General features: G+C 39.0%; 1 protein-coding gene across 19 annotated transcripts in view; it reads right to left on the bottom strand.

Annotated features, from left to right (window-relative positions):
- UNC79 (unc-79 homolog, NALCN channel complex subunit) overlaps positions 1–23,412 on the bottom strand; it is a 217,591-nt gene that overhangs the window by 101,177 nt on the left and 93,002 nt on the right. For all 19 annotated transcript variants that reach the window (XM_016145493.2, XM_016145498.2, XM_016145484.2 and 16 more), the window contains 9 exons: positions 22,811–23,040; positions 21,006–21,177; positions 19,415–19,645; positions 11,059–11,249; positions 10,357–10,480; positions 8,107–8,247; positions 5,849–6,070; positions 3,630–3,857; positions 1,205–1,346 (listed from right to left, as the gene is read on the bottom strand). In XM_016145493.2, coding sequence (XP_016000979.2) covers positions 1,205–1,346; positions 3,630–3,857; positions 5,849–6,070; positions 8,107–8,247; positions 10,357–10,480; positions 11,059–11,249; positions 19,415–19,645; positions 21,006–21,177; positions 22,811–23,040 — 1,681 coding nt within the window. The remainder of the gene's footprint in view (positions 1–1,204; positions 1,347–3,629; positions 3,858–5,848; positions 6,071–8,106; positions 8,248–10,356; positions 10,481–11,058; positions 11,250–19,414; positions 19,646–21,005; positions 21,178–22,810; positions 23,041–23,412) is intronic.

Raw genomic sequence — 23,412 nt, 5'->3', positions numbered from 1 at the left:
CTGGTTGAATCAGGGTGGGCAGCCTGAGTCTTTATCATTTACCCACGTCTTCCCACCAAACACCACCCCAATTAAGGAAGGTCCAAAGGAAACAACACAGAGTCTGTACGACTCCAAGTACAGGCTGAAAACAAATGAAGTAGGTCATCTCGAGTGTTCCTGCAAATTCTTAGTTTCAACAGTTCTAAATAATGTGAGCCGAGATATCACACTCAGCTCATCATTTATATAATCTGCGCAGAACCAGTTAGTTCCAACCAAGCATTCTGTAGTAATGATACAGTTACCTTGGTCTGAATAAGACACCCCAGAACCTACAATGAACCCCACACGACAGTCACTTATGCTGTTCACCAAGGGAATGATAGAAAGTTTGCTTCCCAAACTTTGGTTCTTCAGCTGGGCCTCCCATGGGACAGCTATTCTAATAGTTCGGGATAGTGGAGCAGAAAGAGAAAAATCTACTCAGATATGCTCCCAATTCCCAGAGTGCCACAGTGCAGATCTAGAGATCAGGCTTTCCCACAGGCATGTGGGCTCACATCCTAATTCCCCAAAACTCTTTCAGCGTGTAAGGAGCTAGAGCATGATTCTGGGCCTGCCTGCCATCCTGCTGCCCCCAGTTCTCACACACAGAGCCTTTTAAGCAAACTAGAAAGAGGCCATGCTTCCTCCTAGCTCTGAGCCATGCCCACTGGCCTAAGAGCACAAATTGCACAGCTGTACACGGTGAGCCTGGCCAGAGACCCGCTCATGCCCCTGCGGCGTAGAAGCTGCCTGAGCTCAAGTTCCACCGCCTCTATCCCAAAGTACTCTGCTTCGGCCAAACGCCCTGAGCGGCTGTCGAGAGTATCAGCACGCTCCACTTCTGCCATCCACCTTGGTTCCCAGCTAGTTCTCCACAGAGAACACAATACACCGTAAGAAGGTGGTGCTTTCTATGCTAACAAGTGGGTTTTAGTTGATTACAAGCTCCGGATGCCAGGAAGATGCTCAGTGATCTCTGTTCCACTAGAAGTGCATTCTAGATCTGTTCGCTTCATTATCCGGGGGGAAAGGGTTCATTTGCACAACTCTACAATGAGGAAGCCAAGCCTGAACCTGGGTAAGGCAACAGTAACCTCAGGAACCAGGGCCCTGAATGTCAGGCTCGCACAGACCAGGACGGGCACCCCGTTCCCCACGTCAGGCCGCGTTCACCTACCAGCATGTCCTGAGGGCTCAGTGCGGTTGCCTGGGTTCTCCCCGTGCTTGGTTGCTGGATTCTCCTCCTCTTCACCTTCAGGGCCTATAATAAACTCTGGTCTGGAAGAAAGGAGGCTATCCTCAAGGCTGTCTGTGGGCTCCTGAAACAAACACAGCAAGCAGCCAGATGAGCAGCCCTTTGGGGATATGAAGAACATTCTGCCACGAAGAGCGACTGAGTGCCTGCTGGGTCCCAACCCTGCGCTGAGCCCCAGAGGGCAGAGACACCTGCCTCAGAATGGACTCGAGCTTATTTCCATATGATTAAGGGACATTTAAATAGCTATTAAAGAAACATTTTCATTCCCTTGAAACAAATATGGAAAAAATCTCAAAAACATTGATAAACCTTCCTGGGCCCACTTTCCCATCTCTGCTGTACTCCTTGGTCCTACTCACCAAGTGATTTCGATCCACGCATATTTTGTTCAATAACTACTTAATTAGCAGGGAACAATAAGGTGTTCACAGCAATATTTTAAGATGCAAATACTAGTTATCTAGAGAAGTCAAATTTTGAGCTGTAAGAAATTGTTATAACTTGTGAGTTAACCAGAGCTAGGTATGGTGACACAAGTGTCCACCAATAGATAAACCGACAAAACACAGTAGATATGTACAATGCATATTATTAAGCCTTAAGAAGGAAGGAAATTCTGACACATGCTATAAGATGGATGAAGCTCTAGGACTTTATGCAAAGTGAAATAAGCCAGCCGCAAAAAGGACAATTACACGATCCTACTTCCATGGCAACATTTTCATCAGGAAATACGGATTTGTCCTAAGAGTTTCCCTAGACACCGACTAAACAAGTGCTGTAGCTTCTCTGTCCTAACGATCTGTCACGCCTACCCCTTCTCTTCCTCGTCACCATTGCCCTGGTTCGGGCTCCCCTATTTTCTTCCCTGAGTGAACACATTAACCTTCTGACTAGATTCCTGGCCCCAATCTAGTGTCCAAATCCTCCAATCTCACTCCTCCACTGACAGGATGAATTTCTCAAATTCATCGAATTGTGTCACCACCCTGATTAAATTCTTCAGGATCCCCGAATTGTTGCCAAGAACAAAAATCCGTACTTCTTAGTTTGGCAGAGCCCTTAATAAAGGAGAATACAAAACTGAGTCCGTATTTCTCCACTCAGCTTCCACTACGTTCCCATCGTCCTCGCTGTTCTCGCTATGCTAAACGACTTGCAGTTTCCTGAGTGTATCATTCTCCCTTTCCCTCTATACTATTTAAAACACAGAGTTTTCTCGATCTAAAGTTCTTCTGTCCTACCGCCTCCATTTCATTGACTCCACTCCTCCTTTGAACATAAGCTGAGGAACCTTCTCCTCCGGAAAGCCCTTCGGGATCCCTATGACACCCCTAAGCTAGATGTCTTGTCCCTTCTCTGTACTCTCATAGCTACCTGTTCACACCTCTCTCATAATGGTCGTCACTCTGCCTTATAGTTTTTCATTCACTTAAACATCTTCCTGATGAAGCTCTAAGCTTCTTGATTTTAATTTGTTTTCACATTATCTATTACTGTTTGATAGTAAGTACCCAGTCACAACGTTGAAACACCATACTACGGAAACATTATTTTGCCGCAGGTGGGCCTAATGAGTTAAGTGGGCTGAAAGATATTTAAAAACTGAAGAAACACTTTACTGCATGTATATTACACCTCGAAAAAAAATTTTTAAGTCATTTTCTACCTGGACAAACATTGGGAGAAAGGATGGATAAGAGAAGATGGCAAACACTGGCTCAAATAATTCAGGTTCATATACCTATGACGGTGTGAAGGGATTTTAGTGATGCGTGTGACTTAGATGGAAAATATGCTAAACAGGAAATAACTATCATACAAAGCAGTTAATAAATGTCACATATTAGCTGTTTCGTATTTAAACAATTTTCTTAGAAAGCAGAACAGGAAATAAAGATTTTACTGGCTGTTGATAAAATCAATGGATTTTACTAACTGAAGTTAATTAGGAATTCTCAGTATCCATATCCAGTCTACTTACTCAATATTTGATATGTGTATTTTATAGTATTCACTGTTATCTAAACTCTGTGATAAAAGTTGTTTCAAGATTACCAGTAATGCTTTGCATTTATGAAAATTGCATGAATGGATATGCAACAAACAACCCTAACTTAAGACTCCAGAATTCTAACTCAAGAATTCTCCTGAACGGAGCTCCATCTCATCTTCCTTTCCAGGAGCCCGAGTTGGTGAAAGAAACAGAAAAACTTTCTTTTAACAAAATCTCACGTATAACCCAGCATGGAGCATAAATCATCCTGGAGAAAGACCCGTTACACCAGCTGCTGCGTCTCTGCTGCTGTCAAACAGGGGCCATCCAATTTCTTCAAGTGCTTACCACCAGCCGGCTTTCTTCTTTAGGAGCCAGCCGCTCCAGGAGTTCGCAGGCAAGCTGATAGCAGAGTATACTAGACTGACATAAGTTACACTCGATTGCTTTTTCGTCCTTCTGGCAGGTGTGGGAGCCCCCCCACGGGGCTTGGAAGACATTGTTTATAATGGAAATAATGTCCTTTGATAAGCTGTGCTCTAAGCCCATCGTGATCCCATCATCTTGTAACTCCATCTGAAAGACACCAAAAAAGGGCCAAGAAAAAAGAAGAAGGAGTTTGGTCCTTTTGTTCACTATTCCATTGACACACTAATTCATTAACTGACCGCAATATTAAATTGTTCAAAGATGATAAGACATATAGATGATGAATATACATTGATTTCCATGGATTCTTCTAAAAAGAATATAAACACAAGACAAAGTAATGGGAATTATTTTTTAGATCATGCAGGACATTTAAAGAGGGTTGTTTTTAAAACTTATCACCCTGCGAGATTTCACACATTTAAAAAACGCTACTCCTCACCTAGTGTCCAGATTTCGATCTCTAAATACCATTATCCATTCGTTAAAAGGAACCAGGATGCGTGGGGGAATGGCTGATTTCATGGTTAGGGCTAGGAAAATATAAAACGAGTCTGGAACGTCTTGTCAAACCAGAAATTAATGTTCAGAGAATAATGGGAACATGTCAAAAGAAGACAAGAGCCAGCTTGAAAAGACTCCCACTGGCCAAATATGGAACAATATGATCATCAAAACAAATCATCAGAGAACAGATTTTTAACTCACTGAATAAAATAAGAATTCATGAGTATATGTGGGTATAAGTAGATAAACGAATAAATATATAAATGGGAGAGAAGAGTAAATTGTTTCATCAGTATAATGCCGCTAATAAATTAAAAGGAATGATGGAATTATAAAATTATCATTCGGGAACCATCATTGTGATGATTGATTCAGGCTTGAACCACCTACAGATGCTAACCTAACAGATGAAATTCTGATGAGAAACAGGAAATCTCATACTCTCAAGGTATGTCTCTGAAAGGTGTTTATTTATTCCAAAGGGGAAAACAGTGACTTTGTAGTAGAGAAATTGGCAGAAATCATCTTGACCAGGTTAGCACCACATGTGAGGAGACATTATAATGTCATGTGCCTCTTGTATGACACATGTGCTTCTTGTATGACATCACATCTGTGATAGTTACTGCCAAACATGCTTAACTCAAACTAATTCATAAGAAAACATAAGACTCAAATTGAACGGCATTCTACAAAACAATTGGACTATTCTTTAAAAAATATAAGAACGTGAAAGATAAAAGAGAAAGACTGAAGAACTGTGCTAGATTTAGAAGACTAATGAGGCAGGAGAAATAATTGCAGTAAATGCTGCTGAATTGGGACTTCAATCAAAAACAATTTTTTTCTTTTGGTATAAATACAATTATGACATCAATTTTAAAAATGAATCATTTCTATACTTTAGATACAGTATTATAACAATATCAATTTCCTGGTTTGATAATAGTTCTTGGTTATGTAAGAGAATCTCTTTATTTTTAAGAAAATACACTCTGAAGTTTTAAGGATAAAGGGACAATATACTTGCAACTTACTCTCAAATGTTTCATTTTAAAAGTTTTACAATTCATATACATACATACAGATTGAGAGAGTGCATGAGAAATAAATGTGGCAAATGTTAACATCTGAAGAATTTGGGGCTAAGTACTCAGGAAATCTTTGTACTATTCTTTAAATTTTTCTCCAAAACTGAAATTATTTCAAAATAAAAAGTTACAAAGAAATGTTGTCCTGATCAAAGCTTTTTAGACTGCTCTTTAAAAATTACCTTCAAAAATCAACTTATAAAATATATTAAAACCACCACAGAATTATACCTTGCTCTTCCCAACAACAGCATTAGTCAGTTTGTTCACCAAGTTTGTTCAACAGAATCAATTCTAATGATGCCAGGATCTTTCTAAAATTCATATCATTCCCATACATCAGCATCATCGCAGATACTTATGTTAAGTATTTTTCAGGTTCTTTGGGAAATCCCCAAAAGAGTTTGCAAACTGTCTTGAGTGACGCTACATCATTTCAGTAAGTGTGAAGATGCTCGACATAGAAAAAAATAAAAATCGCTTTGCAGTGCTTTCCCCATCCTTGACCTCTGAACTAAAGGAAGCTCGTGCTGCAGCTACCTGCTTCAGGAGAAGATCAAACATGAGGATGAAACAATTCAGATTCATTTCATCATCTTCACAATCAAAGTCAATAGTCCTTCCTCCTGGGTGTCCAAAATTCTTGAAAGGGCTACGAAATGGACTACGCATGGGACTCCGAAACGGACTCTGAAAAGGACTATGAAATGGACTCAGCATGTTGTGCTGTACTCGTCGACCAGGATCAGAGGCAACGCTCACCTAGAGGAAAGAGCATTAATACACATAAGTGAAGCAGAGGCTCAAATAGCTGCATGATCGATTTGGGAAGATACTTCCAGCCGTCGCACTGATTTCCTTCCTTAGCCAATACGTACTATGGATCTTCTCAAATGATAAAAATAAGAAATAAAACTATCCAAACTTTCTGACTAATCGTTCAGGTGAATAAAACATCAGCACCCTAAAGGACAAAGGCGGCTCTCTTTGTCACTGTATGTTTCATCCCATCAAACATTTCCAATTAAACTAAATTGTCTTCATCTACCTAAACCTATAACCTGAAAAATGAGAACTTACGAAAGGAAAACATTGCAAAATCAGTTTTAGAATCATAAGCAGAGAACGTCGGACTGACAGGACTGGTTAAAGGAAATGGCTTCTGGGTATTATAATTATTAAACTATCATGAGAAAACAACATGCCAAACCTGTTGTACTGGTTACTCTCCATTTGCCAACCCCAACCCTCCTCACACCCTACCCAGGCCCTCACTGCACTGCTCTGCTCTGCTCTACGCCCGAGGATGCCAAGGACTGAGTCTCTTCTCTTCTGCTGGCTGGTTTCCAGTTATGTCCGGTCAAGGGGAGGCCCCAGCAGAAGACCTGGAGCTGGAGGAGAGAGAGGTAGGCCTCTTTCTCCCCGCCCCCCGCCTACTTTGATGCTACACCTCTGGCAGTCTCTCCATCACCGTGCAGTGACTTTAGACAGCCCTTCTTTAAAATTTTAGTTCTCATTAGGCTCCAGGAACTCTTCCCCTTTTTCCTTCAGCCCTGGGAGAATAATGGCTTCCTACTTAACCTTTCCCATAACTCTGTAGGCATTGTCTCCATGATAAACCATCTGGGATAATTCTACAGCAGGACCGTGACCAACATACCTGTACATCACTCTCAAATAGTATTTTCTCTCTTAAAGATATCCTTAATAACCAGAAAGCTCCTTGAAAACCATAGTTAAAATAACAAAGAAAAGTACCCCATTAAAAAGCAGAATACCTGGATATTGATAGTGTGACCTATGGAAAATCCCCTCAGTTAACAACCTCAGGTTAAGCAGCTGCAAAATGAGGATACCGAACTCTTCCCCAACTGTTTCACACAATTCTGTGATATTGTTAATTGTCAATACAGTGCACAGGACAAAGTACTAACAAAGTAATCTAATATTAAAGGTTACAGAAGAAACAAAATATAAATGTTTTGCAGGTGGTTTCTATGAGGCAGATATTGTTTTTTAAGCCCTGAATACAAACTATGAGCCCATGATTATGTTATATTTTCTAACCCCCAGATAACAGGCGGAATGGCCAGGGCCTGTGGGAAAAATGTAACGGAAAAGCTTGACAAGGAGAGAGTTGAGAACATCCTTGCCTGCCCTCAGAAGACAGTCAACCGCTCCAGCCTTCATTGTGGTCTGGGAATGTCAGTATAGCAATAGAAACTCTACCATGTCTCCTATAGAAAAATTATCGAAATTTCCAAAAGTCTTCATACACTTTGGACCAGACTATATTGACGTTTCTCATCCACGGAAGTACAAAGGGATAATAAAATGGGCTCAGTTGGTTCACAGTGACAGCATCACTCACAGTCACCACCAGCTGAACATATGTTCCCAAAATGTAACAGGAAAAAAAAATCCGAACTCCTCATCCTCAAAGTGAAACAGTGATCTCCCCAGTAGTTGGTAAAGAATTTTTATCTGCCAGGAGAAATGCTCCCCCGCTCCCCAAAAAGAGACAGAAAGGAAGAAAGAAAAATCTTTTTCATCAAGGGTGAGAGATAGCTAAGAGGTGTGTGTAGGAGAACAATTCAGAGGAAAACGAAAACTCAAAAACACTGATTATAGACTATGCCAAACACACCTTAATATTTTGTTATTTAATGTGCTTAGAAGTTTCCAGAGTGAGATGGGATGAAAAAAGCATTTCAGAGACGTTTACTATGATGTTATTTTTAGGCCCAATATAATTGACAAAATCTTAATAAGACAAAAATAGTTGTGGCAATAATTACCCTTCGAGCCGCAAGGTTCCCTGCCAATTCATTGACTCTTGATTTTCTTTGACTTGCCAGTTCTTTGACAGAATTAACTCCATCGGAAAACATACTTATTAATAGTTGAAGCGGAACCATGATGTCTAATTCCGATAATACCTGGGGAAAAAAGGCATATATTCCCCCCCCCCCAAATATAAACTTTAAAATTCAAAAAAAAACAAAAACCAAAAACCACATATTTAGCATTTTTTTCCAAAGTTACTGAACATAAGGACATTTAACTTTCCACATATTCAATCAGCACAGTCATCCTCAATTTTTGGAACTAAGAAAACCAGCATTATCACTGAACCTTCCCTTTTCTCCATTCCCCTCAGCCAATAAATCAGCATGTTCTTTCTGTTAAAACTTCAGAGTACCTCTTGGTGCTGTCCCCTTCCTTCTGGACCACTGCTAGTGCCTTAGCCCATCACCTTCTCCTGGGCTGGTGTAACCTGTGAGCACCATCCGTCCAGGCTGTCCCTGCTCTCCTCTGAATTCCCCACTCCCTCTTGCTCTCTAGCGCAAGCTCAGGGAGCCATCTGCAAAATTAAGTCACCTTATCTATAATGAATTTTCTGTAAATAGATGTGTCTTTCCTTCAGACAGAATTGACCACCATCCCTCTTCTCTGCTTTCTTAGAATCTGTACATATCTTTATTAGAGTAATCATTACTTAGCATTATATTTAATTATTTGAGGCTGTGAGCTCCTTAAAGAAAGGAAGTATAGGGAAAGAACCATTTCTTGTCCCTTTTGTTCACTGGTGCCTATTACAGTTACTGGCACAGAGACGCTCTACAAATGTTTCCACAGTTAATTAATAAATAAAGCTACTCCAATCACTATATTGTTCACTCTGTTTCCCAAATGGATAGACCAATGGCTTAAAACCGCCTTTGACTGTAGTACCCTGTCTTCAAAACTGTGTCAAAGCCCAGTCCATAAAATATACAAACTGCAATTGTTTTAGCCACATTGGAGACAGAGGTTTACAGACCTGTCTGCTCACCCCCAGGTGGCACAGCTCAAAGAGTTGCGGAACTGAGTAACAACGTCTAACCATCTATAGAAGAACAGACTTTACTAAAATGAGAAATAATCTTATTGAGATATACCTGGAGATGAAAAGTTAAAATTCTAGGTTCCCAAGGTGACTTAAAAAAAATAATCCCTTTACTCTTTGTCAATTGTGAAAAATATTGTTCTGGGGTTTAGAACCCAGAAAGGCATCTTCGCAATTTGAAAAGCTTTTGGGATCCCATACTTCCATGAAATAGAAATGTATCTGCACCCGTAACTAATCTAAACATTTAAGGGAAATTAGTAGAATTTTCTACACATCTAAACATTGAAGGGGAAATTTAAATCATTTCTTCATTTAAAAAGAAAAAGAAAAGGAAAAGGAATTCCTGCAACCAAAAAAACATTAAAAACAAACAAATGAACAAACAAACAAACATTGATTCTGTCCTCCTGTCTTGAAACCGTCCAAACTTTAGACCAGGCACTTAACTCAATAAAATGAACTTTTAAAAATATCCACTAAATTCAAAGCATGTGCCAGATGCTGTGAAGAAAGGATGAAGGGGGTTATAAATTCAAAAATGAAAAAGGCCTGGTCCCTGCCCTTCAGGCATTAATAATCAAAAGAGACAAAAATAAACTATAATATTAGACAGAAATAGAATTTATACAAGAACCTGTAAGAATACTAGGGAAAGGAGTAATAAATTCTGATGGGAAGATGGGGGCGTGAAGTAGCAGAAAATTTCATAGATGAGATCATTTTTGAGTTGAATTTTAATGGAGACAGGAAAGTATTTCATTTCAGGCTGAGCGAACATCATGAACTATTCCTTAAATCAGTAGCTCTCAACCTTCCCAAGGAACATATTTAAAATATCAAAAGATATATCAGAACCCCACGAGACAGCTATTCTACTTTTAGTATCTGTTGATGGAAAGATACACAAAGACCAAAAGCTACTATGAACTCAATAATAGTATTGCATAAAGTTGTCTTTTATTAATAAATCATAACTATAGCTACATATATTTGAAATGTAGTTATCTATGCATATGAGTTATTTGGCTACAGAGAGTCCTCAGCAAACATATGGATTTATGAACTCTGCAGGAACTCCCTGCCCTTCTACCCGGGCACCTAAAGTTCATAGGTCAGGAACTACTGCCCAAAACAATCAAAAGTATCATCCACTTACATGAAGCCACAGTAAAGCTTGTTCCTGAACAGAGGAAGGGTATCCTGTGAACCGACAACTGATAAAGCCAAACATCTCTTCCATTGAAAAAGGTAGAGGACAGAGCTCAATGTCAAACATTTTGCTGGAAAGCAGAGCAACAAAAGTAAATGACCAATGGGCATATATTAGGATCTACTGTTGCATTTCTAGCTGTAAGTTATTTGGGGAGCCAAACACTTTAGATTAGTCTGTGTCTGAACTGTTATTAGCATGTTGCATTTTACTGTAATAGTCTATGTCATTGGAACAGATATCTCATAAGTAATTTATGAGGTTGTTAATAACATTAGTATTCACATTCATACTCATTTTAGGCTTAACCGAAGGAACTGAATTTCTAAGGAATAAAAGTTGATTCCCAATAGCTAAAAACGTTTCCATTTTGCACTTTTTTCACTTTATCCAAATCATAATTATGTTCAAAAATAAGCAAACAACGTGGTGTTATCTATTTATTATTCCATAAGAACAAAATCTTTTCCGAACAATTCCAAATCATCTTAGTACAATTCATAGCAACTATTTCATTTGGGGCCTTGAAATTTCTCCATAGGGATATTAAAAGCTAATTTTAGCTTACATAAAATGCTTAGCACAGTGCCTGACCCACAGTACCGTGCTCATGATAATTACGGTGATTTCATTAAACTACTTACCCACCTTAATACTTCCCTGAATTCTTTTAACTGGTTATCTGGAACTTCCGTCCTGATGGCTTCCAGCCATTCCGGCATGATACACTCCCAAACCGACTGATTGATCACATTATAGGGGATCAGGCAGAGAATTCGGTTGAGACCTTCTTTCAACTGAGTCACGGTGCTGCAGGACTTATCCCAGTACCCACCGACCTGATGGCAGTTCCACAGCCACGGGAGAAAAGAACAAAATGCACCTGTTACAATTATATTCAAGAACTTCCTAAAGGAAAGGGACGCAGAGAAAGACCACGATCCATTATAACTGCAACCTGGGCCAAGTATTTTCAGAGTAAGATCTGTAAGAATTTAAAAACCACGAGGATCCATTAGTTACAAAAAAGAAACCGTAGTTATAAACAGGTCCAAATATAAATCACAGATTGAATTTGAAGTATTCCAAGACAGACTTTCCAAATGACACATGAATTAAAATTCCAAAGATGTATTCCAACAGGATGAGCGTGCTATTGGAGCATTCTTATTTCTAAAGTCTGACAAATCCATTCCAAGCACGTGCAGTTATATGTGTGCTTCAGAGAAACACAGATTTCTACTGCTATCCACTTTGTCACGGCCAGGGAGATGGTCTCCTTACCCTTTAGTTCTTCTGGCTCGTTGAATAATTCAAACATACAGCAGATGAATAGGAGAAAATTAGGATTTGAATACGTGTGCATGGAGAATTCAAATAAGCATGAAAATTCCAAAGACAATGAGGCAACACTGGGTATTTATGATGTTTGGACAAAGGAGAAAAGAGGAGAAGGGGTCTTAGATTTCACAAGTGAGAACAGGTGATCTACAGGTAGTTGAGAACGAGCAGAACGCACATGGCAGGCAAATTCTTGCCGGGCAACTCAGAAACAGTGGGACCCAAAGGCTAAAATGCTTGGGGGTCTTCCCACCTAATCCTGGGTTATAAATCCTTACAGTGATTGATTATGCCAAGACTCTCTTCCTAAAGCAGGTTGTTCTATCTGAACCTCTTTAAGGAAAAGGGGAAGTAAAAAACTCTTCCTGAGTTTGTTGGGCTTTAATTGATTTCAATGCAAAATAATCTACATGCCAGGATGGCACAATTCAGGGATACCTGCTCGCAGCCCCCACATATTGAAAATTGTTCATTATGGAAAATAAAGTGGCACAGAGTGCTCTAGTTCCTTATACTGAATATACTCCCATAATATTTTTCCTGAGAATGTTCAAAGGCTGGTTGAATCATGAATAAAAAATACTGTTATTTTCTACTAATTAAAGTAGCATATTAATTTTCCAGTGCAGAAAAAAAGCACATATTTAGTTTGTTTCTAATTCTGATTCTAGGTGAATGTTCTATATTCCTATTACACATATCAAAGTAACACAGGGTTGACTGGTCTTGAATCTTTCCCATGTAACACAGGATTTCTGGGACACTACCTTATTTTAAATGAATCTAATTTTAAATGCTTAATTACTATACCCAGAACTCCAGATTATTCAAAACAATCAAATCAAGTCTCTTTAAAGCTCAAACATCTATTTGGTATCATATTGACCAAAATCCTAGGTGACTAACTAATTATTTTTGGAAAATTACTACATTTCTGGGATTGTCATTGTTACATAGACCACAAACAGTAACACTGATAATGATGAGATCATGGAAGGTATTATCGCTCAGGACTCTTTGGCTATGTAAGTTAGAGTTAAGCCACATAAAGGCCTATTGGTTTTGAATCACATATTGGAACACATATCCCTATGGAAATACTAAATTGCCAGTGGCCACACTGAACCTTGAAAGTTCAGGGGAAGCCCGCATAAGGGGCCTCACAAACGCAGAGACCAAAAGTAACCCCATGGGATGGTTTGAACATAAAAATTCCTCACTAAAAGCATGTCACAGTGGGTAGTTATATCATAAGCCTGCAGCTTCCTTGACAAAGATCAATCTTTACCTTTGAAATTCTCCATAGTCTTGTGCATCTAACACAACGTACTTTTGAACCATCAAAGTAATGTTCTTTTCCAGACCCCCAAAAGGCATGACCACCGGTGCCAGGGCTCGAGAACACATTGTCATCCCACATCCCCACATCCCATTTCCATGCACTGTAAATGCTAACTATCCTATACTCATCAACGTAAAAAAAAAAAGGTATGTGACTCTGTTTTGTTTTATATCGAACCCCAGAGATTTCCCCGCTTTGTATTCTCTAGCCCCCTAAATCTACTACCAATGGAATTCACGTAACCCCCATTTTGTCTCCTCCTTTGATTCTAATGTATAAAATAAGCTACAAGGCAGAGAAAGACAAATACCATATGCTTTTACTTATATGGGAAATCTAAAGAACAAAATAAATGAACAGACAAAACAGAAACAGATTCATAGATACAGAGAACAAACTGATGATTGCTGAATGGAAGGGGGTTGGGAGACTGAGTGAAAAAGGAGAAGGGAAGAAGTACACATTGGTAGTTATAAAACAGTCATGGGGATGTGAAGTACAGCATAGAGAATATAGTTATAATGTTATAATAACTATGTGTGGTGTCAGGTGGGTACTGGACTTATTGGGGAGATCATTTCATAAATTATATAAATGTCTAACCACTATGCTGTACATCTGAAACTAACATAATATTGAATATCAACTGTAACTGAAAATAAAATAAAAATTAATTTAAAAGTTTAAAAATTAAATAAAATAAGCTGCAAAACTGCCATTCTCTGGAGCATTATCCCAATCCATTCAGATTTTACTTTCTGGTAATTGTGTCTGTTTGGCTTAAATAAACTCTTATAGGACTTTTTTTTAGGCTAGACATTCTTTCACTGACATGAGTTAACAGCACAAAGTATGATATGAGCATACATTTTTATTCTATGTGAATTTACTAGTCAAATAAGCTAATGCTATATGTTTAAGATTATAAAACTCAGAGAATTCATTTTAACCAAATTATATTATTATTATTCTGACACTATATTTCAATAATAATTGTGTTTTATAATACGTCTGCTTAGAAGTAATTTTCAAAATACTTTTGGTAACTTGAAATTAAAGTTATACTAAGTTAAGTTAAATGACAGATATTTGTTGAAGATCTAGATTGTTTCTAAATAAGATAAAACTGAAACATTAATTACTGAATATAAGTTTATCTTATTTTTGGCTTCTTATTATGACAGAGACTAAAGATACTCGGATCTGTTAATAAATATGTTCTTTTGCCACATTGGGAAATTTACTATAGAAGGCTATAAGTCTAGAAGTTATGGGATGGCATATTCATAAAATTGGCTGATATGGCACAAAATGCTGGGGTGTGACAGGCAATTCACACTTGTCCACCTTCTGGTTTTTCTCTGAAACACAGAGGTTACTAAGTGTTTAAATTAAAACCAAATGAAACTACCATAAATAATAACAGTAAAGGAAAAAACACTATATGCAAATTATTCAAGGAATGTGAGATGTGCTTTTGTTAAGTGGAGAAAGAATAATTCTGTCCTAAAGTAGTGTCGAGATTATATGAACAGGCTTTTCAGAATGAGAAAGAGGAAAGTAAAGGATAAAAACTTGAATGGAAATAGAAAGTTGTAAAGAATGGAAGGGGTGGGAAAGGGGGAGGCCTTAACCTTGTGTAGTCAGACTGGCTGAGATTGAATGGTTTATTATAAACTTTTTAAAATGAGCTCTACTATCGACAGTGTTCAAACACAAAACTAAAGTTTGGTTTTCTCCCTCTAAAAGGACAGTTTTCTGAATGATTGATCTCTTCGTAAAAAGAGATTGTAAAAGGTTTTTCTTTACCTTTTCAGTAATGTATCTAGGAAACAAAGATTGTGTCTTATCAGAATTTCCTGTGCTTTTTGTTTTCTTTATCATATCCTTAATTATACAAGATAACTGAGTCTTCTCAATGTCAAAAAAGATAATTTTTTAATAATCATGTCACATCCTATATTTACTTTTGAAATCTTTATTGTCATTTTGGTTAAGTGGATAACTAAGTATTATTTCACAGCGACTTGTGATTCTGGTTAATCAAGTGCTCAAACCTTTAGACATTTTTGACAACTTTTGATATTTTGCTCCCCCAAAGTCAAATCCTAAATAAAATCCCAATCTCAAACTGACTTTAAGATTTCTGAGAGGGTCTTTGAAAAAATCTCAAAGGACTCGTTCTCTTCTAGTTAAAAGAGATGTTAAACTAATTAGGTTTATTCGATATGTTGAATCGAATGAAAAATATTATCAAATAAAAAGAGATATTTAACTTTCCCTAGCTTATATTTGCATAAATAAATGTTTTTAATAGAAATATTTCAGGGATTATATGAAATTCCTAGGAACTTTTTAATGCCTTTTCTGTTCAAGCTTTGCCTGAGAGTAGAAATATGATCGCCATAACTTCAGTTTCTCTCATCAGATCTTTAATCATAGCCATTTTAAGCCTTTTATCATTCACAGATAGCTATCATTTTTATTCTGATGTTTTCCTGAAAGTTCTTGTAATCAGCTACTAGTCCGAATGCTTCATCTTCAACAGAGGGGACTGTCTCTGAGTCCCATGGAAAGGACTATGACAGGTAATCCACGGTACAGGTTTCCGATGACATTGCTTAAGTAACTGAGGCTATGAATAAAAAAGGGATCGTATTTTAAACTTCACGAGCTCAGCAGAGCCCTGCACGGCAAGCCTTAAAAACTTGGTGACCAAAAGTAATCACACAAGATAGCCTGAACATAAAAATTCCTAATTAAGTGGATCGTGGTGGATAGTCACATTCTAGGCCTGTAGCTTCCTTGAGAAAGGTCAATCTTAACCTCAAGTGATTCCTTGTCTGTTGCCTTTGTGCATCTAGGATAACAAACCTTTGAAATGTCAGAGTAATTTTCTTTTCCAGAGCCCTGGAAGGCACGAGCACAGCGCCAGGGCACGAGAACCCCTCATCATTATCTTGTTGCCCCCGTAAAATCTCTATGTGCTGTAACTATTCATTATTATCCGTCCTGCACCCACCAATGGAAAAGAAGTGTCTCTGTTTTGTTTTTAATCCAGTCTCAGAGGTTCCCCTGCTTTGCTTTCTCCACTTCCCTTCATCTACTGCCAATGGGTTTTATGTAACCCTCCTTACATCTCCTCCTCTGATTCTAGTGAATCAAAGAAGCTGCAAAACTGCCTTTCTCCAGAGCATTTCCTCAAACCACTGGGATTTTGCTTCCAGGCATGTCCTCAAAATTTGTCTCAAATAAGCTCTTATAAAATTTTTCTATAGACTAGATGTACTTTCCTCAATGAGACCATATCACTGGACTGAGTAGGGATCCCAGAACTCTAGTAAAGAAGCTGATGGGTTCCAAAAACTGCTAACCTAAAATCAAGCAGTTTACATGGGACTAAGTGAACTGATAAAGAAAGATGATGGTTTTTATGGGTTTTTTTGTTTGGAACATTGCTGGTTCTTTAATGTTCTATTTTCTGAATACAAAGTGATCTATAACTTAAGTGATCTATCACTTACAATTTAGTAGATTATGCCTTTGTAAATAAAAATGAAACATTTGTCTTTTTCTCCCTGTGTAACCCCTCTAGAATTCAGAAGCTCTTCTTGGATATTCTTATTTTCATGGCAATATAGTTATTTGTACAAGTTCAATAAGGATCTGTTCTCCTTGTAACAGAGCATATAGGGAAAAATTGTTATGCTACCAAAGCTTTGATGAGAATGTCACATTTGAGAATCAGATGTGACTAGACAGTTTTAAGGAACTAAGGTTGACACTGTGACTAAGGTTGAAAATTTTAAGGAACGAAGTTTGAACATATACCAATGTTACAAAGCCCTCTTGGAAAAACCAGCCAAGTTTTGGGGTTCTTAACCTACAGGCAAGTAAGGAAGGTCACTTCCTGGAAGAATCAAGAACTTTAGAATATTTGGGGGACCTCAAAAAAAGAGAAATTCACTCATCTGTAGATAATGCAGATTAAATAATGATGACAAGGCTTAGCACCCTAACCTCGAGAAGCTTTTAAAAGTCCAATCTGAGATTCTTTATAAAAGTTTCAGCAAAGCAAACATAAAACACCCTGTGATCCGTTACCATTCTTGCTGCACTTACATAAATAATCAGGCCTAATTTAATGAGGGTAGACTTATTTTGTGAACAAGAGTAATCTTACTTTGATTATCTTTGATCAAGTCAGAGTAATTGAAAGAGAGATTTTATGTTTCAATGGAAAACTCTAACCCACCCTTGCATGCTATCAGAGTCCAGTCCTGTTCATTGTCTTTCAGCTGTTTTTCCTCTCTTTGTAAACTGGATCCTGCCGTCTTTCACATTTCGTCAGTAATCAACATGTCCTCTCACCCTCCTGGCTGAATCCTGACTGCCCAGATACTTATTGAGACGAGGCTGTCTTGTCCCAAAGCCCTGCAAGCCGAAGCAGGACACTTGCTATGAACTACAAAGGGCTTCTTTCTGCAGCAGGTTAGGCCACTCAGGAAGTTCGCCAAACACCTGCTCCATAACCGTGACTGTGACACCGATGTTCTCATTCCGTCACCTAAAGGTGTTTCGAACGCAACACCTAGAAATCTTCCTGACTGGCTGCTCTCTGGACTCAGAAACTAGGTTTATTGCCTACTCTAACCATTAATCTTTTTCTTTTTGCTTCCTTGTTCTAATCTCTGCTTTTTCCCTCCTTTACAGATCTCTCACCTTGCAGTTCCTAACCTGAATCTTCACTCCACAGCAGTCAATCAATCTAGTTTCTTTTTTGTGTGTGAAACTTCCAGGAAAGTTACAGATGGGAAAAATGTGGAGACCTACTTACACCCCAGGGTCAGTATAAAGACTATTTTAAAGTGAAACATTCGAGCTTAATAAAATGCAGGAAGAAACCTTATCTAAGCTACTTTATCTGACTAAAGCAGAACCTCCAGAATATATGGCTTCCATTAACCCCCTCCGAAGGGAGTTTCCTGTGAATTCAGCTGCCATGGGGACACATAGCCCAGTCCTGTTAGCATCTAAACGCCCAAAAGAATTTTCCATACCTTCCCATTCAAGCACTCGCCAGCACCCCCAGACTCCCCCACTCCCTCAGCCGCCACCACCCCCGCCACCACCTCCGTAGATGTTGGTATAAAAACCTTTTATCTGTGGATATTGAGGGAGTTACTTATCTCCAGAGTACTCCTGCATGTGAGTGTAAATAAACTCTCTCTTCTCTTGCTAATAGATCTGTTGCCAGTTTATATGCAGGTCCCCGACCACTGGCCCGGAGCTAGAAGAGGAAAGGTTTCCCTCCCAACATAATCATTTCTTCTTATCTTCTAGAGTTAGATCACGCCAGCCCTTTACTATTTCAAAAGAAATAATAATAGAAAACACATCAACACAGTCAAAGCATGCCAGGAAACGGGTAATTTCTAAAATGCAAAAATCCAATTTCATATGCGAGTCAGTAGGTGGCACCAATGAAGAAAGAAGAAAGAAGGATGTTGTGATAAATGCACAGAACACGCTGAGTCCCGGATATCTGATAAAACCTGCGCCTTTAGGTGGCCGTGTTCTGTTTTGTCCTTAAATGTCTCATTTAAATTGAAAACTGCCTTAAGACCTCATCGAAAGCAAACCAAAAATATCACAAACAAAAATAAAACTCAGAAAATACCTTGAAAAGAATTTCATGTATTGGTGCCAAAAACTGATTCTGGGTTAAACATAAATTATACTGCTGCAGTCAAGAGATAGGGGGGCTTCCCAGCTGTACGTCTGACTCAATGATCCACTGAGGCAGAAGCAAAGGGATAAATAAGCACAGAGAAATTTGTCCTATGCGCCAGAGAAAAAAGGAGCATTTGGGCAGTTCCTACACCTTTCTGGCATTCTCAATGGGAGGGCAGGTACTTCTCCCATTCATCTCCAGGATACATGTGAAACTACAGAAACTGCCCCTAGTCACGTGGTAGCCATTCCACGACGGCAGACCGGAAAAGGATTGAGCTCTAGAGACCTGTTCCTTAATTAAAAAAATATTCAGCAATGTCTGGAAAGGATATCCCCGTAAATTCTTAAAGACACCTCACACATTCGTCTTGCCATTCTTCCCCATCCCAAACCAATATCGAAGCAGGACATCACCTAAAATGTAGTTACTAAACTAAATGCATTTAGCTGTACTGACAAAAAAAAAAAATGTGGAGAGAGAGATGTTCCTCTTCTAAAGACACAGAGGACACTCTGGTGGCGAAGGCAGTGCTCCTCTCCAAGCCCTAATCCCCAACCAGGCCCAAGCTCCAGGCCTGTACTTACCCTGGCAAATTCCATTGGTTTGGGAAGAAGGCACATGACCATGACATCGAAGCGCACATCACACACTGTCTTCAACCACTTGGTGACAAACTGAGGCTTCAGTTTTTCCACCAAACTTCCAACTTCATCATCCATCATATACGCCGTCGAGTGAAACCACTGGAACACCATGGCCACCAGCCGGGCCAGGCTTTCCGTAGGTGTGTTCTCACTGGGCGTGCAGAGGCTTACCTGGAAACAGGCAGAGGAGACGAGGCTTCAGCATCCAGCCATCTTTACATAATCATTACGCGTTTGTTTAAAGGCAAAACGGCAAGAACAAAGATGTCCCAGATAATCCATTTGAAACGGACAAGTCTCTAAATGATGGAGGATCACTTGCCTTGCAAATTGTGTTCCTCTCTACAGGGAGAGAGGGATTGCAACACTAATTCCCCCTTAAGATTGCACCTTGCAATAAGCCTCTTCTCCTGTAAGAAACTCATTACATAACCTGCGCTAGATAAATGCTTTTAGAACAGTAAGTCTACAAAGTGAAATTTCATAAATATCTTCACTGAAAAAACTAATATGTATATTTTGGTTCTAACATGATCAGATTTAGCTAAGAATTTCTATCAGTAGTAATTCTGAAATGTTAGAACCCCATGATTCACCATATTATAAGCAGACTTTTTAAAACAACTCATTCATTCATTCATTCTGAAATAAAACTTAATTGAGCAGTGTAGTAGGGTTCAGAAATATAAAAAAATAAATAAAACACTCTCCTCGACTTCAAAGAGTTCACAACAGTAGTCGTTGTGTCATTAGATAATAAATTCTAGGAACAAGACATGTAAAATCCACAATCAAATCCAATTTGGTTTAAAAAAGAGACTTTTTCAGGTAACCATGTGAAAGTGTAAAAGAAATGTATCACTACAGAGACTTAATTCATGTCTCTAATAGGCAAAAACAAAAGACTGCTTCTCTGCAGGACTTGCACATTCAGCTTGTTTGTAACTTTGGGTCTATGTGCTTGATCTGTACTGAATGAGTGTTGCAGTTGAATCAGTCAATAGCAATCAAATTCCTTGCGTTAGTTTGCCTCTAATTTTTTTTGCTGTAGGCAAGACTTGTCATAAATACACAAAGAGCTCCACAGAGACTGAACTTTCGAGAAAATTTTTATGTGTATGGACAATGGAATGTGAACGATCTGTAAATCATATTGAATCCAGTACTTCACAATATAACCTAGCAACTTCCCCATTTGTTTCCTGTCAAAAGGTGCATTTCCAACAATCTACGGCCTGGCCCAGAAGGTTCCAACACCTGGCTATTCGTATGCATCAACTACAAAGCTTTTTAAAGGGTCCCTAGATTCTGGAGTAGAATCTGTCCATTGCCATTTTTTAAAAGCCTCCCCAGATAAATCTAATGTGTAGCCCAGGGTTGAGTGCCACTGTCCTATAGAGTCTTGTGGCTAAGGTTAATTTATCGCTATTTACTATTTAACTTCTTTAAAAAGAAAGAAGAAATCCCTCATCGGCAAGGTCATGTTTGTGTGAGAAGTAAGGAAGTAGAAAATAGTTAACTCTTTCCTTACTAAGAACCATATTCCAAATTGACTGAGTAGCCGCTGGTCGTGTTTGTCGTCGTCCTTGTTATCAAAGTCAGCATTCTCCAGGGAGTGATGGGATGAGGAGAGACCGAGCTGCCTCCGGCGGTTCAGCTCGTACTCCCGCTGCTCAGCGTGGAACTCCGCTTCTTTCAACAAGCTGCCGGACAGGACAGACTGTGGGTTAGACCACCGGAAAACGCGTTCTAGACTGCGACCTATTCAGAGCATTTACCTCATGAGGACTCGCGCGTCACTGGCTACTCTCTTTTAAGTTGGTAGCAGTTACTCCAAGAAGCCTAATTTGATTTTCTTACTATTTTGTGCTCTGTCCCATTTCAAAGATGAACAAACTGAGGTGCAAAGAGGCTATTTCTTCTGATCAATTAGAATCTACCATTTTCTGGTTCACCACCCGTCCTGTTAAAAGTCAATGCTCCCCTGTCTCTAACGTGAAGTTATGTGGACTCCAAACGCATGGTACAAGGAGAGCATGAGGAACTTGTACCCCAATAGAAAAAGAGTCAATGCCTGGCATTCAAAAACCTGAAAATGAGCACTGAAGGCTCCCTTTTCAATTTGCTAAATAAATGGCAATTTTTAAAAATAATGCCCAGTGTTGGTAAAGGTGTAGCAAAAACTAGCAATTTCATACAGCACTGTTGGCATTATAAATTCATATATACAGTTTGGTAAAAATCAAGAGCCTTTAAAATATTCATACCCTTTGACTCAGTTAACATTATCTGGTCATCTACCTAATAAAAGGATATAGGAAAGGTCACTATACACAAAGTAACGATCAGTTATTTATAATAGTAAAAAATCAGAAGTATTCTAACTATTTAATCGTAGAAAGAATAATCTAGATGTGTTTTATATATCCACTAAAAAAAATAAATATGGAAACTACATAACAACATAGAAAAGAGCTAATGTAATGTTAATACAAATTGTCATTAAAAAGAATTGCGGATACACTAATTACAGTTATATTAATAAAGCAAGCATTTGAATAAAAGTAGAAGAACATGTGTAAAACAAATGATGATTATCACAGTACGGCTGATTTTTTCTCTATTTTCAAACTTTCTGTCATGTTTTATTTGACAAATATGGATCACAATTCTACACATGTCAGCCACTGGGTTAAGAGAAACAGAAAAGGCCTAGTCCCTATCCTTAACGTTTACATTCTAATATTATTTCTTTAACTTTTAAAAATCTTGCCTCGAGGAATAGTACACAAAAAGAGAACAAGTCTAGATATTTTCATTTCTAAAGCTCCTTTTTCTGTCATGTGATAGGAGAGAAAGTCAGGAACCTGCAGAACCAGCCCCCGTCTTACTCCACAGCCTTCCGGTTTCCCCCAGCACCGAATCATCGGGCGTTCTCCCCCATTTTGCTGCTGTCGGTCACGCCTTGGGCACCGCCATCCCCCGGCCTCTCCCTGATCGGTGCCCTTGACTTCACTCCCCTAGGACTCCTTGCTCCGTGCTGTCGCTGTGCTCACCGCCCCGGATCACAACTGCGTGCTGCTGTCTTTACAGTCCCTACATGGGTAACTGGAGGGCAGAGGCTACATTTTATTCTCTTCTTCCTCCCGAGGGCCTAACACATGCCTGGCACATAATTACCATCTCATCGAAATTTTTTTGAATGAATGAATGAATTAAAACATCATCATTGCAACATTGTGGAAAGCGAGCTGCTAGGCTGAGGGCACTTGAAGCTGAATTAAATTTACACAACTCGTTGCAAGAAGAGTGGCCTCGAGCCAAGGTGCCTGTTACCTAATCACGGCCTCCACGGCACAGACGAGCTCCTCCGCGCCACATTCTCGAGTGTTGATTGGTGGAGGGGAGGTCTGGTAGAGGTGGGTCTCCGAGGCAGCCCCCACCTCATTACTGTGATGATTCGAGTGGCATCTTTTGCAGTACCGAACAGGCCTGTTCCCGTGACGACCGCAGCACCCTGCTGAAAAGCAGGTGACAACTGCTCTTCTAACATGGGAACTGCAGTTCTAGAGGCAAAAGAAAGAAAGATCAATTAAAATGAATCGCTGAGGTAAATTTGGCTAAGAATTGGAGGAATGGAAATGGAAGGGGCCAGCGGAAATGGCAGCACATTTCTGAAGTGCCACTAGTTTCCAAAATGCAGGTCATTTCTAATCAGTGAGATTTCAGTCATAGTTAAAAATAAAAGTGAGAAGTGGTTTCTGTTAATGCAAGTGGTAGAAACATTCCATATGTGAGTGGAACTGTGTTAAAAAGCCCTCTGTAAAGTCGCCTCGGTCATGGGGCATGGGGAGACTTTCTGGATTATTTCCTGTATTGCAAGAGTTTTCAGGAAAATATGAAGAAAACAGATTAAAACATGATCCAGAGAGAGCACA

This window comes from Rousettus aegyptiacus, unplaced genomic scaffold, assembly GCF_014176215.1.
Source record: "Rousettus aegyptiacus isolate mRouAeg1 unplaced genomic scaffold, mRouAeg1.p scaffold_m13_p_3, whole genome shotgun sequence".
Classification (NCBI taxonomy): Eukaryota; Metazoa; Chordata; class Mammalia; order Chiroptera; family Pteropodidae; genus Rousettus; species Rousettus aegyptiacus.
This window is presented reverse-complemented; position numbering and strand designations above follow the sequence as displayed.